The 18,410-nt window shown below is 41.4% G+C and overlaps 1 protein-coding gene across 3 annotated transcripts in view; it reads right to left on the bottom strand.

Annotated features, from left to right (window-relative positions):
- PTPN14 (protein tyrosine phosphatase non-receptor type 14) overlaps positions 1 to 18,410 on the bottom strand; it is a 151,201-nt gene that overhangs the window by 57,947 nt on the left and 74,844 nt on the right. For all 3 annotated transcript variants that reach the window (XM_033094104.1, XM_033094102.1, XM_033094103.1), the window contains exon 3: positions 17,693 to 17,862. In XM_033094104.1, the coding sequence (XP_032949995.1) occupies positions 17,693 to 17,862 (170 nt within the window). The remainder of the gene's footprint in view (positions 1 to 17,692; positions 17,863 to 18,410) is intronic.

The raw sequence follows: 18,410 nt of genomic DNA, 5'->3' as shown, positions 1-18,410 counted from the left end.
TGTAAACCTAAAACTGCTCTAAAAAAAGTCTTACCCAAAATACGCTCCTTCAGTGTGAACCATTGGTTTACTTGTAAATGACTTAAACTGCTTTCTGAGCTACCAAGCAGCGAAGGAGGAACTCAGGGATGAATCACAGTCCAGGACCAACAACAGCATGAAATAAACCCTCATGGTGGGCGAAAGCAGCACACACAGCTCACGGAGGAACAAGGCTGCGTGCGGATCAGTATGGCCAAAACCATTCCTCTGTACTGCCACTGTACAGGCTGGAGCCGTGCCCCTCTTCCACTAGGAATAAGTGTCTTAATTCATCAGCTCAAACCACACACCTGCCGGTCCTGAAAACCATGTGTTCATAATATTACCTGCAACTCCACTGTGGGAAAGAGGAGCTTAAATTACATCTGGAAGCGGGGTGAGTCAACTGCCTAAAGATCTGTCTTCCTGGTAACAAGCCAGGTTCGTGGCTAAGAACTTTGCATCATATCCTTCAAAATTTGGTGAGCTGGCAGATGGAACAGCAGCGCTGTTGTTAGCAATATGCCTGGTCTGAAGGAGAAAACAAAAATCAACGAAAATGAGGCAAGAGGAGCATTTCTGTGGACTGGCATGAATTTTGCCTTGTAATTCCTAATTAAAGGTAGCTCCTACTTTCTCACAAGTGAACAACTGCTCAGAAGCCACTTCTGTCAATGAAGTCATGTCCTAGAAATGAGCAGGAAAGAGTGATTGCAGGCTTAATACATGTTTGATGAATGAATAATGGAATGAAAGTTATTAATTAATTCTATATCCCTGGAGACTATGAAGGAAATGGAAGTTCCCAGCCTATGTTAAGTCAGAGGGCTAGACACACGGGTATCTGATCATTGCTGGAGACCGGGAAATGCAGTGTGGATGGAGGTGAATGAGGAGACCACTGAGTACGAGGATTCTATCTTGTACAAACCAGTTTCCTACCATCAGAGCAGGACAGCATGAGAGGAGGCCCTTACAAATGGAATGTGCTAGTCTACCCAACTCTCACACATCGGCTGGACTTAAAAACAACCTATATTAGACAAAAAGCAGCTGACAAGCCAGGCCAAGGGAACACCTTCCAGTTGTGAGGACCTCCAGTCGAAGATAAGTGTTGGAAGGGAATGATGTCATCGAGTGATTTTTTTTCCTGCTCACAGCAGTGAGCTGAGAATCCTTTAGTTGTCTTCGGTCCATCCTGTCTTGGACTCTTGTGACACCTCAGTACTCCGCGTGCGCGAGTCTATCTATATCTTTCCCTCTGGAATCTCTGCAATCGAAACCATGACCCCACCCAAGTTCTGTCCCTCACTCAGAGCTAGCCAAGTCTAATTTTACACTCTGGCTGCTGTTGTTCCTTATTGACCAATCGAAGTTTTAAATATTTTTAATCACTGGGCTTTAATGCTTGAACTCTGCAGGTGCCCCTGTGCTCTCTTAGTCATTTAATGCACACTTTCTGATATTCACAGTTTTAAAATGTCTGAGGACGGAAAGAAGGACCCCTATCAAAAGCATATCTTAAAACACTGATGGGGGAAAAAACACAGCTGAATATGATGTTCATTAGAAATAGCAAAATAGCTATTTCTTCCCAGAAACGAGGCGATACTTTGAGATCCTGCTTGATGACCTTGATTTCCACACTATGGGACCTGTCCTGAAACAAGTGCCCACCCCCTCCCAGCCCTCTTTCTATCTGGCCAGTAAGATCCAAGTTCAACCTCTCTCTAATCACAGCACTTCAATATCACAGATTTTGTATATTTCTCATGATAATAGGCTCACCCATCTCTACGAGGCCCATACGTAACTTGACGGCATGGACCACCCCTCTTTGTCCATAGACCCAGCTGACAATCCTAGACTTGGGAACTACGCAGAAAGCATTATGATCGTTTACTGACTCAGAGAAAGCCAATGTGTAAAAAGAATGCTTTTTTTGGAAGTTAGCCACCCAAGTAGCTGGCATGAAACAATACTGGACTCAGCAGAAAAACAACACCAAAAAAAATCCCAAGTCACCTAAACTCCAGGTACTGTATAATATGAAGTCTTTCCCCAGCCACTGAAATGGAATAATTCACTCTACCCTCTGTGTTCCCACTGCATTTTGTAACTCTAACATGGTATCGGTTAGGTAATTTGTTTAATTATGTATATCTATTTTTGTTTCCTTGGCTATTTTAAAAACTTCTTTTGTTCCTCTCTGTATTTCCTCTCAACATCTAGCATACAGTAGGTATTCACTGTATGTTTACATTAGTGCAAGACATCACGGCAGCCATATGTGATGTGGTCTTACGTACAGCCAGTTACGTACTGGCTGAAAGCAACTTTGCACTGTTCCAAGGGCACTCTGAAAGGAATAATAAAAACACCACATGTCTATCAAAAGCTTTGGAAGAGTTCTCCTCCACCACTGAAATTTTAATCAACTTAGACATTAAGAAACCAGAAGATTCAAATAATCCTTAATAATAACCGAGTTTTCCATTCCTAGAGTTGTTTTCCAAGTGTTCCCATCTGTCGTATTTCACGTCATTTCATATTCACAACAACCCTTTAGAGAGTCACTACAATTTCCCACTTATCCTTGAGGAAATGGAGACTCGGAGAGGCAAGGTGACTTGCCAAGTCTTCTGATTTCACAGTCAAGGGCTCTTTCGTTACAACATCGTGCCTGTGTAGTAACCTGGCACAATCTGCAGTGTCTGTAAGTCTGGAGCATAAATCTCAAAGGAAACATTGAAAGGAAGAAAAAAACGACAGAAGGTTGTAAACACATTACCACATGAGTCCACTGACTTTTACTGAATTTTTACTGCTGGAAACGAATACTTTTCTTTTGCAGAATCTTCAAAAGCAGTTGAGGATATCAAGTGTAGACACAACTGCCAAAGATAAAATACCAAACCAGCAAACATCTCACTGCCCAAGAATCTAGCATCTTCCTGTTGTGATTTCTGCCAAAATTGTGCTTAATATTTCAGGCATGGAAATAGCTCTACAACTCTTCCTTTCAAACTCCTTCCGGGGCTCTAGGATTAAAGGACTAGATCCTCTTTTTGTCGAATGCAATTTAAAAATAATTTCAGATGTCCTTTCTTCTTTTAGAGTTGTAGTGTTCTAACTGCCCCAGTCTCTACAAGGCGATCTTTTACAACCCACAATACGCAGTAAACTTTAAGGAAGAAAGTGCCATTTCTTAGAGAAGAAACTGATGACCCAAAGTGACAAGGGAGTACACACAGGTAGAAAGAAGCCCACTGTTTAGGTATGGGGACAAGGAAGGCAGATTGTCAAGCAGAGAACTATAATCACATCAGAAAACGTTCCTCATTTCTTCCATTTCACAAAGAAGGCTGCTATAAACACATCCCTCCTTTTTAGTCTATGTTTAAGAATTTAGAAGTATTTCATTAGAAGCCAGAATGGGAATACATCAAATGTCTTGTTACATACCAAAACCTCAGGGGTGTAAGACCAAGGGTACCAGTTTTGGATATTCAATGGCTGCCCCGGGCATGCTCAAAGGACAGGATGCCTACAAAAGAGAAGTACTAAGTAGGTACTCAAATTCCCCCTTAAAACAAAAAGCTCAGTAAGCTTCTCCTAAAAACTATGAGTGCGGAAAATATATGGCGTCCTATATTTTAAAACAGCACAAAATTTATTGGCTAGAAATCATCATAAAAGTTGTCAAATTCTATTACTACAATGATTTCTTAACCTCTTACAGTACTTTTATTTAATAATTAAACCAACTTAGACCCACTTTACTGGTAAGAAATTAGAAATGTACCAGTAAATATATTCAGTTATTTCCTCATCCATCCAACAAAACTTAATGAGTACCTACTCCATGCTGGGAGGTATTCTCAGCATTTAGGGATAGAGCAGTGAACTAAAAATCCCAGTCTCTGTTCTCCATTCAAGGGACTGACATTCCATCAAGGACAACAAATAATAATTAAACAAATAAATAAGTTTGCGGAGATTAAAATCAGATAAGAGATATGGGGAGTAACAAAGTGGGAGGCGGTCAGGCCACGTCGTTCTGATAAAGTGAACTCTGAGCAGAGATCTGAAAGAAATGAGGAGCTAGCCATAGAGCTATCTGGGGAAAGGATATTCTAGCTCAGGAGATACAAGGCTTGCAGGAAAGTGTACGGTGGGGTGTTCAAGAATGTCAAGGAAGCTAGTGGAGCAAAGGCTGAGCATGAAGGCAAAAAGAAGGGGGCGACGGGGAAGAGGCAAGGAACAGTCTAGATCAGAGTCTTTCTAGGGCAAAATGAAAGGATTTTGACTATGCTAAGATGGCAAACCAGTGGAAGGTGCTGAGCTACTTAAACCGACATATGTTGAACAGAATGGTACCGGTTGTTGTGTAGACAACTGGACTATAGGGGACAAGGGTGGAAGCAGGGATACCAGTTGGGAAAAATGACGGCAGAGCAGTAGCAGTGGATGTGGAAGGAAGGGATCACAGTCTGGACGTATTTTGAAGGTTGAATATAGCATGTATGAGAAAGAGAGAATTCCAGGACGACTGCAAATTTTTCGGCCTGAGCAATTAAAATAAAATTTTCAGATAAAGATTTATTTTTGGAAAAATTGACAGGCAGCTCTTTGACATACATGATATGGAATGTCAACAGTAAAGAGGTGGTCACAGAAGTTCGTTTGGAAAATTATCTAGAATTGAGCCTTTATACTTTTAAATTTTTCTTACTGAAAATATACTGTGCTCTGGTTAGTAGTTGGAATCAAGGAGTCCATGAAGCAATCTAAAGAATGTCTTTCTTAAAAAAATTAGTCATGAAAAGAAACTTAAATATTTTCACCACTTGGGAATTTTATCTGGCTAAAATGACTTTATTATTGTTTCTCAATTTGCCTATTGTCTCATCTTACAGTTATCTCAATGTAGTAGAAATTGACAAATCAGAGGATGGAAAGACAATGACTGGAATCCATACACAGAATTCTCAGTTTTGAAAAATTCTCACGTTTTAAAATTAAATCTACAATTTCAAAGCCTGGGGGACTAGGAGAAGAGGTCTTATTGGAGATTTTAGAGTCCTACAGTAGTACAATTCAGGTCACTTGTTATTGCTACTTTTCTAAGGATGCACATAAAGTTAAATCCTTGTACAATAAATATTTCCCCTAAACTTATATGTATGCATGTAAACATACTACACTATATTATGCATAATCTATCATGCATTATCGAAGTTTAATAACTAAAAGTCTAAAATATTATATTTTGAAATAGAGGAAATACAAACTGGCCAAACTCCTGGCAGAACCTAGGGCCCTCCATTGTGTCCATTCCAGGACCCCCATAAAGATGCCCACAGTTACTCTACTAAGTAAGAAGTAAGAACACACCATGTACCCTCTGAGCTCCTAAACCAGATGTCCCAAACCTTGCAACTCTTTAATTCCCTCCCAGTTCCTCAAAATCCATCCCGAGAGTCTGTAACATCGGTTTATTAACATCAAACACCAGCTGTAGCTGAAAGAACATCAGGATATACTTGCGTTCCATTTAACGAAACATTAAGAGTAAGAATCACCTGCGGCACTGATTAAAAACAGATTTTGACTTGAGAAGCGAGGAGTGAACACAAAAAAACTGCATTTTTTAAAGAACGCCACAGGAAATTCTGATACACTCAGTCTAAGGACCACACTTAAAGAATCAACAGGACCCCAATTTCGTATATATATATATATTTTTTAAATAATCATTAGTTACCAAGAGTCCATCAAACCTTAAACAATCTTTAACTGGAATCTGTTTACCTTCCTCAAACTGCACCCTCTTCAAGTTACAAGTACTGACAGATTAACCTCAGGTCAGCCTGGCCCCTCCTGCGACAGCCAACCTGGCTTTGAGACCCTGAACAGCTGCTCTGACCATCTGTGAGGCTGTGTGGCCAGGTCTGCCTGATCCAGTTTCCTCGCACTCACCTGATAACCTCAGTGCAGTAAGCAGACCCAGCCTGGGCTCTCTGGACCTGATTTGCTCCCTTGTGTGAGACAGGGGTGAGGACAGGGAACCTCCTTGGAAAACACATGTTTATGATAACAATAAATTAGTTTTTTACATATAAGGGGCAAATAATAAGGGACAAATCTGCTGTTATCTTCAACAACATCAAATCCTTTGTCTTTTGAGAGTAATTTGGATTTTTGGAACTCAGATGTCAGTACCAGATTTGTCCTCAGTAGTTTCTACTAAAACAGGGTTTATAGTGATTTGGGCTTTGCTAATCATCAGTTATGTGCTAAGCCCATTGGTGGCACTATAATGTCTCAACTTGACCAGGCTGAACTACATTTCCCAGAATGCTCATCCCTGTATGTTTCCAGTTAGTGAGGGTCAGGATTGATTCTTCTACCAGGTGACTAACACCTACCTACACAGCTTCCTGAGGAACCCAGCAATTTCTCTCTACCTTCTATTAACAGCGTATCTTTTTTATTGAAAAAAAAAATATTTGAATACCTACTACGTGCTGGACACAGTAATAGGTGCTTTCTGAATTAATCCTCACGAGAGCTATGCCAGTATCATCTCCTGACTGATTACAACACAGAAGCTGAGTTTTAGGAGTTTACAGAGCCTGACCAAAAAAACAAATACTGAGAGCTAGGTCTTCTGACTTCAACTCTGTGCTCCTACTACAGCAGAGTTTCGTTTTGAACTACATTTTATTCCCAGCTATTATTTCCCTTGATGATTAGACCAAATGCCAGTTCTTTGCTGATCCCATCAATCATCCTATACAACACAGTCTGGCAGATACATAACCTGCTTTTAAATTTTCCCATCAGTATTCTCATCTTTTCACAGGTGGTCATTCATTTCAAGGATCCAAATTACTGACCTTTTCAAGTTTTCCTTAGAGCAACTGGTTTCTCTCGAGTAATCATCTTACTTGTCCTCTGACTACCTTCTTCAAAACCTTTGTCCTGGTTAAAAACTTTTGTTTCTAACATTGTGTCATCTCCATGTTTGCTGTGAAAGTATCATCTATCTGACTTGCATTTTAGTTCAACTTACGTAAAATTTGCTGGCTTTGTGCTGAAAAAGAGTAACACATTTTTGTGCTGGCGATACCTCTAGGCACTCTCCCCAGCTGCAGGCACAAGATTGACAGACTGACCTTGAAAGAGAGTTCGGCTGAAACATGTTGCAACACATCCCCACAACGATGACTCCTCCTCTACTTTCACAGACTACACCAGAAAGCAGTATCATTATTTCATAGTCACACCTGGTAACTTGACACTTGCTGACACCTTTCTACTGTTTATTTCCAATGTCTCAATTTTCCACTCTTCTAAAGGGCTTAGTGTCATCTGAAAGCTTGGCACCTTCACCATGTGCCCAGGGCTGCAGATCACTGATAAAAACGTTAAATAAAACCCATCTCAGTTCCAATCTCTACATAATGCTCACTATTTAAACGACTCCATTCAAAGAAGTGCCTGTTTTCCCTTACCCTTTGTTTTCTTCTGTCTAAACTACTTCCTTCCCTTTGAAAAAACCCAGCATCTCTTCCAATACCACAGCCTGTCTTTGCTATTGCAGGGCAAGGGAGGGGAGGATGGGCAATGGCTTTTTGGAAGTTTAAATAAATCCTATCTATGGACTCTCCCATGTCTGCAGGCTTGGTTCACCTAAGACCACTCCAGTACCAGCTTAAGAGCCAGGCTTCTGTCACTAAGCAGCTGTGTGACTATGGGCAAAGTCCCTTTATCTCCCTGGTTCTCACTTTCTTCATCTGCAGAAATAAAGCAACTGGCCTCTGTAATCTGTGCTGTTTCATGTCTAGATAGAAAACTATGACTCTGGTAAAGCCTCATCTGTCTTGACAGACAGCAAACTGTACTTTCTCAAACAGGCTATGTCTGTTTAAGATTTAGATGATGTTTTTTAGCTTATGGGACATTTGGTACTTTTCTGATAGGTGGAACCTTTTATAAGTAGTCAGAGATGACACAGATATTAAAAGCAGTAAAGAGAGGAAATCGGAAAAACTTGAGCCACATCTCCACAACATAAAGTACAGGGACATGTAGCATCTCGCACGCTGGAGAGATGTGACATAGAAACAAAGTTTTCAAGTGAGGACTTAAGGGACAGGAGACTCTCACATCCAGCTGGACCATCTACAGTCGCTTGTAGGTGGATGAAGTGTTAAGACAGCTGGACACTGAGTGGCATAAATCTAACTGGGCCAGTGAAGAGAGATGGGTTGATCCACTACTAAGAAGCACTCCAAGTTACATGAAAACGCAGTATCAGCGGTCACAACCTAAATGCCTGCAGGGCCAGGCAGTCACATGAAGGAGTGAATGTTGCTGATTAACACTGGCGAGTCACTAACTGGGGCCAACTGGACAGTATATGCTTATCTGTAGAGCATCCAAATTCAGTTCTTTAAAAATGAGTCCAGGTGAAACAAAACCCACCTATAGACCAGAATCAGCCCTCATGGGACCAGTTTATACCCTATGACCTTACAGGTACTTCAGCCCTCTGGATTTCTTTGCTGACACTTCAATAGAAACTAAATTCCTTGTTACTACAGTAAAGCTAAGGGTGGGGGCACGTATATATTTCCCTGGCAAAGTAAATAAAAGATTCCATTTATTTAACGGATGAAAACTCCACTTGTGAGTAATAAAACTTCTATTAGAAAAAACCCATCCTTTTGAAGAGAATACTAATAGTGCCCATTTCACAGGGTCCTAGTAAGGACTGAAAATCACGTGAGACGCTTCCTTAGTGCAGCACCTCACACCTAAATACTAGCTGCTACCATTGTTATTATTAAATTGCATCAGGTGATGGAATGTAAGCTACGTTCTTCCACAGAACATCACAGAATTATACTATCCTCAGGCTGCGGAGGTTTAAGGTCATGTATTGTGGGTCAGGCAACAGCTACACCATAAAGCACAAAAAAGAATTCTGTGCATTCTAGATCCTGGTGTTGCTTGGACAGTGGGCCAATGTACCGAGTGAATGTGGCACTTCTGTCACTTCCCTCCTCCTTCCCCACCCACTCAAGGTCCCAACTCAAGGTCCCAGCACTGAGATTCCAGGAATAACGTGGAGTAAAGAATTCTAGAACACCCACTCCCTGTGCCTCCTTCTCTCCCCAAGATTTTTTAAAAATCCATTATTGAAATTAACACACTATTCCCAATCCCACCCATCATAATGATACCCCTACAAATCCGAAAAATCCTTTTTAAGGAAATAGACGTCTTTAAAAAATTCATAAAGCATAGCTGGCGTGCTTTGACATGACAAAACACCTCTTCCCATAGCTTCTGCTTGTTTTTCCCCTCTCTCCACCCCTTGGCTGAAGGTAAACACTGCTGTGTGGGATCATCATGTCCTACCCAGCTTTTGAAAAAATAGAACAACCTAATAGTTTACTCCATACTCTACTACATAGCTTTACAATTTCATGGGTCAAATGTCGAATCTTTCTCAGTCTTCTGCTACGTCACACTGATAACCACTTGGAATCAATGAATGAGCAAATGAACAAATGAATGAATGTATCTTTGAAAATCAAGGAATTCGCAAGTTTAAAATTAATATCCTTGCTTAAAGAAATTATTTTCCAAATGGCTCAACAGAAACACACGATTTTTGTTTGCTTTTGAGAAGTTCAGAATAGATCATCCAATACTACTAAACACACACTAACCATATGATTAAACATGAGCTCATTTTAACACTTTAAAGGCAAAATTTTTTTTTGAAGTATACCTCCTCACCTGGTTTTTGTAAACTTTGCTTTACTAACAGGTAAAACACACAGAAGCATATCTTGCTTTACAAAGGGTGAAAATCGAATGTCAGATGCATTCAAGAATGCTGACATTCCACGAAAGCTCCTTTGGAAACATAACTGATGCCTCTTATGCATTTTCTTTTGAAATTCTGATTTTTTTCCCCCTTCAATTATGGAGCACCTACAATGAATAATAATGTCAAGTGGTTTTACTAAAGAATACTGATTTATTTTGCTCTTTGTTTTCTCTCCCCTAAAGGGAAAGAATAGTAAAGAAATACCAGATTCTGTTTCAGGGTTAACTTCATTATATCTGTCTATACTTCATTGTTCCATTGGCAGTGGGTTGCCTCCATAGCTAACCACCTCTCTGCATATCTTGCAGACATCTTTTTCCCCCCAGAGAGCAAAAAAGAGAAGCAACTCCATGCATTTGGAAAACCTGCACATGGTAGAAACTCACAAACTCTTATTAAGAAAAGTATAAACTTTGTGGAGTCCCCTCCTCACAGTAAAACATGAGGAAATCCTAGCTGAGGACTGAGAAAAGCTAACCAATCAGTTTCCCTTAAGGAAATTGAACTGATTTTATAACAAACAGGTCCCCAGACTCTGGAGGATTTTCCAGTGAGTCAGGTCCAGCAGCAGAAATGGTTACCAGCGCCACGTTTCTGTTTTCGTATTTGCATAGATAGTGAAAATTTTATTTTTCTTCCTCTGCAAGTTTTTTTTTATTTATTTACTTTTTCTCTTTGATCACACCCATAACAGCCGGCTCAGATCCACCCAGCTAAGAGCAACTCACAAGGTACCAACAAAACAAGCAGGGTGAATTGAGCAGAGGTGGAAAGTAGGAGGGTGTCCTGGGCAGGACTGGCTCCGTAATTTGCAGCCTAGTGACAAATGAAAACATAGGGTCTGTTGTTCAGAAATTATTAGAGTTTCACGAGGAGAAAAGCGGAGCAATAAGCTACGCACAGAGTCCTTCTGAGCACGGGGCTCTGTGCAACTAACTGCGCAGGTCGCAGGCCCGAGGCTGGCCCCAGTTCTGGTCCCGGTTGTGGGAGACACCTGCCAGGCTCTCAGGGACAAACTCAAATAATTCGCCAATAAGTCAAAAACACGGAAATGAAATGAAAGCTGCTTAGAGAGAGAGCTCTTTGGCGGAGCAGGGACAGTGGTGAGGTCTGTTGCTTCTCACGCTCCCACTGACTAGCAAAACGTCCAACATGGACTAGGCGCTTTTTAATAAAGGTTGAAATGAAAAGCATGGAGAATGGCAGCTAACACTGTCACCAACTAATCTGCTTTTGGGAAAGCCATTCTTCTTGCCTTCAAGGTTGCTTTGGTGGTTATGGACAACCATTTTCCTTTGTTATCTCATCATACATTATATTACTCACACAGAATAACGTTTGGGATTAAATCCTAGTATCTGAACGATCTGGCAGAAACAGCCACGTTCTCAATCATCAACAGAGAGAGAACAAGTTCCCATTTACCTGCTGGAGCTGGCCAGGAGGAGGACCTGCCATTCTCAGCAAATTATATTATCCATGGGGAATTCATGCTCTTTTTTTTTTTTAAGGAGGGCACGCAGCTCACAGTGGCTCGTGCAGGGATCGAACCAGCAAACTTGGTTTATTAGCACCATGCTCTAGCCAACTGAGCTAACCGGCCACCCCCATGCTGACTCTTAAGTCGGGCTTGAAGGTAGTCCCTATTTCCCAGGTCAAGGGGAACACTTTAAATAGCCACTAAAATGACATTTCAAAATAACAAAAGAACTCAAAGAACCTGAGGAACAAAATAAATGGTGTTGTAAAAGGAAATGGAAACATTATCATAATTAGAGCTTTTAAACCAGACACTTTCAACCCTGGTTGGACCAGACTTATTTACAACTGCAGTCAAAGCAGGGGTGTGAATGGGGACAGCATCAGTATTTACAAGAAAGGAAAAGTGAAGAAAGCTTTTGTAAGGTCATGGGAACTACATCCTGCAACCTAGTTAAAAATAAAAAATAAAAATAAAAACACCGTTTTGGCCTTTATGGGGATGCAAGACTTCACCTAATCTGGCTTTGCCATTAATACGCCACTGGCCCAGAAAAGGGGCCCCTATCATAGGCTAAACATGTAATAACCTAATTCCCTTGTCACTTACCATCACACAAACAAAAATGCACTTACTCTCTTTATGGGACCTAAACAGTACAGCTTTCAATGTGGAATGACACCTTACCTGTGAGTTCTTCCCAGACAGGAACTATATTTAACATTGAAGAATGTCCCCGTACAGTGCCATACAGAGATTAAGTATTTTTTATCCTTCTGGGAATAACACCAGGCAGATTAACCTAGCAGACTAGAATAGAACCTCACAGTCTAGTACTTTATAGAGATGTTGGGAGATGTACAGAAAATACCAAGGTGGCACCCGCTAGACAGAGGGAGCTTGGGACAGGCCCCCACAGACCAGGAGTTTCCACCAGATACATGAGTGTTTGAAGACTGTCTTTGGTTTGTAGCGTAACCATGCTGGCTACAGCTACTGTTCCACTGCTTTGCTCCTATAGAGGGAGCTCGCCACTAGAAGGGCAGCCAGCCCCACCTGAAAAACGGGCTACAAACAGGTCCTGGAAAAAAAGGAAAGGTTATTTGACCTACCTCATTAGGACAATTAAAAGCTCCTTTGCACTAGGCAAACATACCATCCCACAGTGAGTAATGTAAAAACAAACACGTCTTGGTAAAAGCAAAATGTCCCAGAATTAAACATTTTTTCAAACCATGCATGCAGTCAGCAACTTAAACGTTTGAAGCCTAAATTCACTCCTCAAAAATTCCTTTTTCATTTAAAAGTTTTCTCTTTAGTACTGAAAAAAACTCAAGAGGGACTTCCTCACTGGAGAAAGACTTGGAAAATCCCAGACCTGAACTGAAAGCAGTGATCTTGGCCAGCAGTTGTCTGCCTTCCCCTTGCTATTATTAAGTATCCTTCTGTTTGACTAAGAATTTCTCCACCTCTTCACAAGCCATTTTTTTTCTTTCTGTGTCCAGAAAAAACTGAAAACCATGTGTTTATAATGAGCCTGTTGCTATGCAAATCATTAAAACATATTACAAAAATCTTTCCTTTGAGTCAGGAGGAGAACATAGTGGGGGAAGATGAAATGCTAGCGAGAGTCCCTTCACTGAACAGAAAAGCTGGCAAAAAGGAATACGAGCAAAAAAAAAAAAAAAAAAAAGCAAAATGGGAAAAAATTATGGTGGCCCCATCCCTTTAGTCATTTTAACCAAAAGGGGAAAACTAAGATTTTTAAAGCCCCAAGGTAACGTGCCTTATGCTCTTCTTAATCTTTTTAATTCCTATGGTTTCATGACTCATCCTCCCTTTGTCTACTAGTGTGTCCTCTTCACAAGTTTTCTTCACACTTCCGTAAGAATATCAAGAGGTTTTTTCCCCCCTTTTATGTACTCCTGTGTGTACTCCCCTTTTGATATCTTTTGTCTTCTCATTCAATTATCACCCAAAACTAGGGCATGAATTGTCCCTTCTTCTCCAACTCAATCATAGTATCTTGGCCGATTTCCCTCGCTTATGAGGAGATTTGTTCTTCAAAAGTCATAGCTGGGAGACCAGATGAGACACAGAATGTCAGAATTAATGTCAAGAAGCAGAGCTTCTCAATTTGTTAATTTAAAAAATCTGGATTTGATCATTTTAATAAAGTCCATTGCCTTCTAAAACAATTTGCAACCAACATCGTTCCCAAACTTCTGTTGTGCTGTTCCAAACACTCTATTAACATGCAAGTTTTCAAGGATGGGATTGTTTGGGGACAAGAAATGAAATACAAGCCTTTTAAATAGTATATCTTCCTTTCATCCCATGTGTCTTAATATATATGGGTTCACACACATACCACAAACAAACAAAAAACCCAAAGTATTAATTCTGAACACTTTGTCTTTATTCAAGAGAGAAGAGATGGCTAGTCATGACTAATGCTATGGAACTTGTTTTACTCTCAAATAGAAGTAGCCAAACCATTGCAAACATGTGTTAGGTAAAAACAAGTTTGGTTGGCTCCAGACAAAGGCTTATTTTTTAAGCACAGATGGTTGAATGGTCGCCTCCTCCAACGGGTTGCCCACAATGAAAGGCAGATTTCTACTTCTAATCTATGCAAATATCTGACTCTGAGGGCATCACAAAGACTAACTGTTTTGTGTCAGACAAGGCAGATCCCAGGTGCTCTGAGATGCCAAAGCCCATCTTCCACCTGAGATGCCCAGTAAGGTAACTCAGGTAACAGCGGATGGCTAGAGAGTTAGTCACCAACCCTCCTCCTCCTGCGAAACATTCCTCTGGAATCCTGCCCCTTCACCACTGCCTCTCCTTGGCTGCTCTGCCTGGAAGACAGTTTCAATATTCAGATGGGACCCCAGATGTTTTTCTAAAACCTCCCAAAAAGGCAGATACCCACCCCCGAAAAAAGGCTCCTAATGCTTCTGAGTAGTACTGGTCACCTGGAATTCACCTCATCGATTCTTTTCTAACATCAAATCCAGAAACCCTGAGCGTTTAAACATGTTATTCTGTCCACATCAGGTCTGCTTTCTATTCTCGTCTACGTGCCTACCACCTGCAGTAGGTCTGACTGAATCACACCGTAGCATTGCTGGTGGCCCGCCACCTTCCCGAGTGTATGTTATTCCCTTTCGCTTTCCTTTCTCCCTCTATAAATTTTCCCTTCTCTACTGACAATACTCTTGTCTCTTATTTCTCCATCTTCCCAGTACGTCTCTGACTTGCTCACACACCCCTGGGCACATTCTAGTTTTCCCTTGGGGCAACAAAAATTCCTACAATGCTGAAAACACACACACACACACACACACACACACCAGCTCCTAACTTTAGACATCCTTTGTCATAAAGAGAAGGTTATACCTGCAGTCTACACAGTTCAGCTGTAATCTACACAGTTTCAGTTTAAAAATGCCCTTCAAAACTTTATTTTCTTTATTAGTTTTTCTGATGAAATGACAGTTAACAGTTGGCTGCAAAATCCTGTGTTGGAAAACACTTTTGTCCCTCCTTATCAAATTTCATCTTAATGAACCAAGCTCACTGAGCAAAAAGAAATACTAAAGGAAAATGAAAGAAATGCTTCCTAATCCCCAGCCTCGATCACCACCACCACCAAAAATTCTTCTCTCTACCTCAAATTTTAAGATTTCAGCTTATGAATACAAATATTGACAGTCAAATAATGCATCCTTAATGTTACTTACCTGGAAAATCTAACACTGTAAAGCGCTTTAGAGGTTACCTCATTGACTGGTTCCTAAGTCTGGATGAACATCAGAACCACCAGAGGAATAGTATTTATTTTAAACAATACATCCTCCTGATCCCAGCCTTAGACATTCCAATGCAGACTTCTGGGACAGGTAATTAGGATACAGCAGGCCGTCTGTAACAGTGAGAAGCACTGTTCCAGTCCAACACCTTACCCAATACGGCCGTCTCCTCTACAGGATGCCACACGGACTATCCACTCTGTGCTACAGCACTTCCAGAAACCGGGCTCTCACTCTTTTATATGTCTGCTTGTTCCACTTTTATATGGATTTAATTATTAGAAACTGTGTTCTTCTGTTGAGCCAAATCACCAACGTCTTTCAAGCTCCTTGAACTTCACTCATTTTGTGTTCCAGAGCTGACATCGAATTCCTTCCCGCAAGTCTTCAAATATCCTTACGCAGCTACTGCACCCTTGCAAGTCTTCATTTTTCTAAGCTTAAACTGCTTTATTTCTTTAACTTCTTAAGAGCACAATTTCTGAGGCCCTCGCCATTTCAACTGCTCTTCCTCAAACACAGACCTTACAGAAAAAGTCTGTCTCGAGTGACGACACTTCATTTTTTTCTCCAGATGGAATTTTTTCCAATGTGCATTCATTTGTAGTCTGTGTTTCATCCTTGTTACTCATTGCCTTGTACCTAATGACTGGTCTGAGAGCCATGGGTCAGCAAGCACTTATTAACCTAATGCTGTGTTCTTAGTACTGTGAACTACTCAAGGAGGAATCAAAAGCCAGTGGAAACTGTCCCATTTTGAGGCGTAAACAATTTCCTGTGCACAAACGACGAACATAAGTGAAATAACTTGAACACAATGCACCACAGTATACGACCCAGAGCTTCAAATGAATGACACCGGAAAGAGTAAACATAATTTTCCGCGTCAGACTGTAAGCTACCTCATGGCCTCTGTTTACAGAATCACCACCTATTTAACAATAGTTTTTGATTTAAAAAAAGAGGAAAAAAAAGATGATGGAAACTATTATCTTAAAATATATACAAAATTTTCAAGCGCATCCCTTATCTCAGAAATTTAAACTCTAAGAAACGACACGTGCAATTATCAAGCAGAATGCTGTTCCTTTGTCTCAGGATGCCACTGGCACTGCATCCCATGTACTCTGAACGGCACGATCCAGGTGAAAGACAAAAATCAGAGGGCTTGTGTGATTCCCATTTATTACTGAAAATAACCAATTGATAAGAAGACACTCCTCCAGCATATTTTAATGGAAACTCTTACCAATAAATGAGCTGTACTACCACCAACAAAAATGCACTGTTTCATTCATAGACTCTCAGACTATCAGAACTGTAGGAACTTATCCAAATCCCTCTCTTTACAGATAAGGGAGACATACTGCAAAGATGGCAGGTGATTTTCTCCAAGGTAAAGCAGCCAATGCACAGGGGGGAGGGACCCATTCCTGGGGCTCCTCCTTTCTATTGGCTTCCTGTCTCCTCTTATTTAACCTAAGACAATCAAAACTCTTGCCCTCTCAACATTTTCCTCAACTCTACTCTCATCTTCAGTTACCTTCTCAATCCTCAAATCCAAAGTCTGATGGTACATGTGGGGACAGAGCCAGGAGTGCAGTTTCCCGGCTCTCGGCCTCATGTGGAAAGGTGCTGGCTCAGGCAGTAAATGGCCATCAACTGTGATTGGATGGCCATCAGCTTGGCTAGTTGGCCGTCAGCTGCAACCCGTGAGCCACTGGCCACTAATATAACTGCTGTGGCTACGCTAGCAGCAAAATGGGGGCTAGCAAGAAGATGGTGGCTGAGCTAGCAAGAGCGGATTGCAGTTAGCACAGTGGATTGCAGCTAGCAAGTGGGGTTGGTTGGTTGGCAGAGACAAATGGACGGCAGGTTGTGGATAGTGTGGCTCCTGCTTCCTGTGTCTCCATCCCAGCCACCAGCGAGAATATAGTGGTATGACTCCCCTCCCTACCTATGGCTCCGTGGGTGTTCCTTTTTGGCCTCACCATATCCTGCGTTCTTACGTGGGGAGCAGGACCAGAGACCCCGCGTGACTCCCTGCACGACAGTACATTTTGTGTGGGGACATTTTAAGTGAAGGGGTGAACTAAAGAGTAAACAGGTAGCTATTTTTTTGATTAAATTCTAGGATATTTTATCCACAGTCTCCAACTAATATTTCTATGCTGCTGGACATAAAATTCTGCCTAACTCAGGATCATTACTACCTTACTAGCATTACAGGGAACCACTGGGGTTAGCTACATGAATTCAAACAAAAATTCTAAAGCTGCAAAGCAACTGGTAAACAATCCCATCTACCCTGCCTTCTCCCCACTACATCTTCTCCTCCCTCTCCCTCCCCCGCCCCCTCCCCTTTTCCCTCCCTCTTCCCCTCCAATCAATCAGCTCATCTACTTCATAAGAATCCCCACAGCTCATCCACACCCTTATATGGAACACCAGATAATATGCACCTACCTTGTGGCCTCCTGCTGAAGCCATGACACATTTGGCACATAGAACATGACTCCGAAGAAAAGCAGAGGCTCATTAGCGAATTTGTCCAGATGTTTCTTCAGAGGTTTCTCCAGCTCCACCCATCGTGCTTGCTGGCTCTTGCTCAGAAACCAAAGGCCAAAGTAATGCGTCTAGATAAAAAGGGTAAAATAGCATCAATTCATGCCTAAAACGGCCATCATTAGACCACACAGGAACCAAGACTCCAGCACCTCATGGCACCTTTGGCTCCGTAGGTCATACACAAGGGTCCAACTTTCGCTTTCTACCTTGAGGACAAATTACAAAGAGGCCACATGCACGCAATATTGTCATCTACACCGAGTATGCAGAGGCAGTATTCATACCCACTGCTGCTGTTTGTACACCTGAGGTCGATTCCCCTATGCTAGGTTAGGTGGTGGTGCAGGGTGGCGACAGTGACCACGTGTTCCTTAAGATCTCAAGGCTGACTTTCCTGTGGCTTCTGAATGCCTGGTGATCTCACATGGAGCATGCTAGCAAAGGCAAACACAGTTCTTTCACCTGCTACAAAGTAACTGATTACTCAAGTCTTAAGACAAAACCTTTTGCCAACTGAAAGCCCCCACAGTGGAGAATTATTCTCATCCAGAACCAGATTTTAACTGAAAACGGATTCATTCTTTTTGAGCTTTAATGGAGTACTTAAAAAAAAAAC

This window comes from Rhinolophus ferrumequinum, chromosome 22, assembly GCF_004115265.2.
Source record: "Rhinolophus ferrumequinum isolate MPI-CBG mRhiFer1 chromosome 22, mRhiFer1_v1.p, whole genome shotgun sequence".
In the NCBI taxonomy this organism is placed as follows: Eukaryota; Metazoa; Chordata; class Mammalia; order Chiroptera; family Rhinolophidae; genus Rhinolophus; species Rhinolophus ferrumequinum.
Note: the sequence above shows the minus strand (reverse complement) of the source record. Positions and strands in the feature narration are given on the sequence as shown.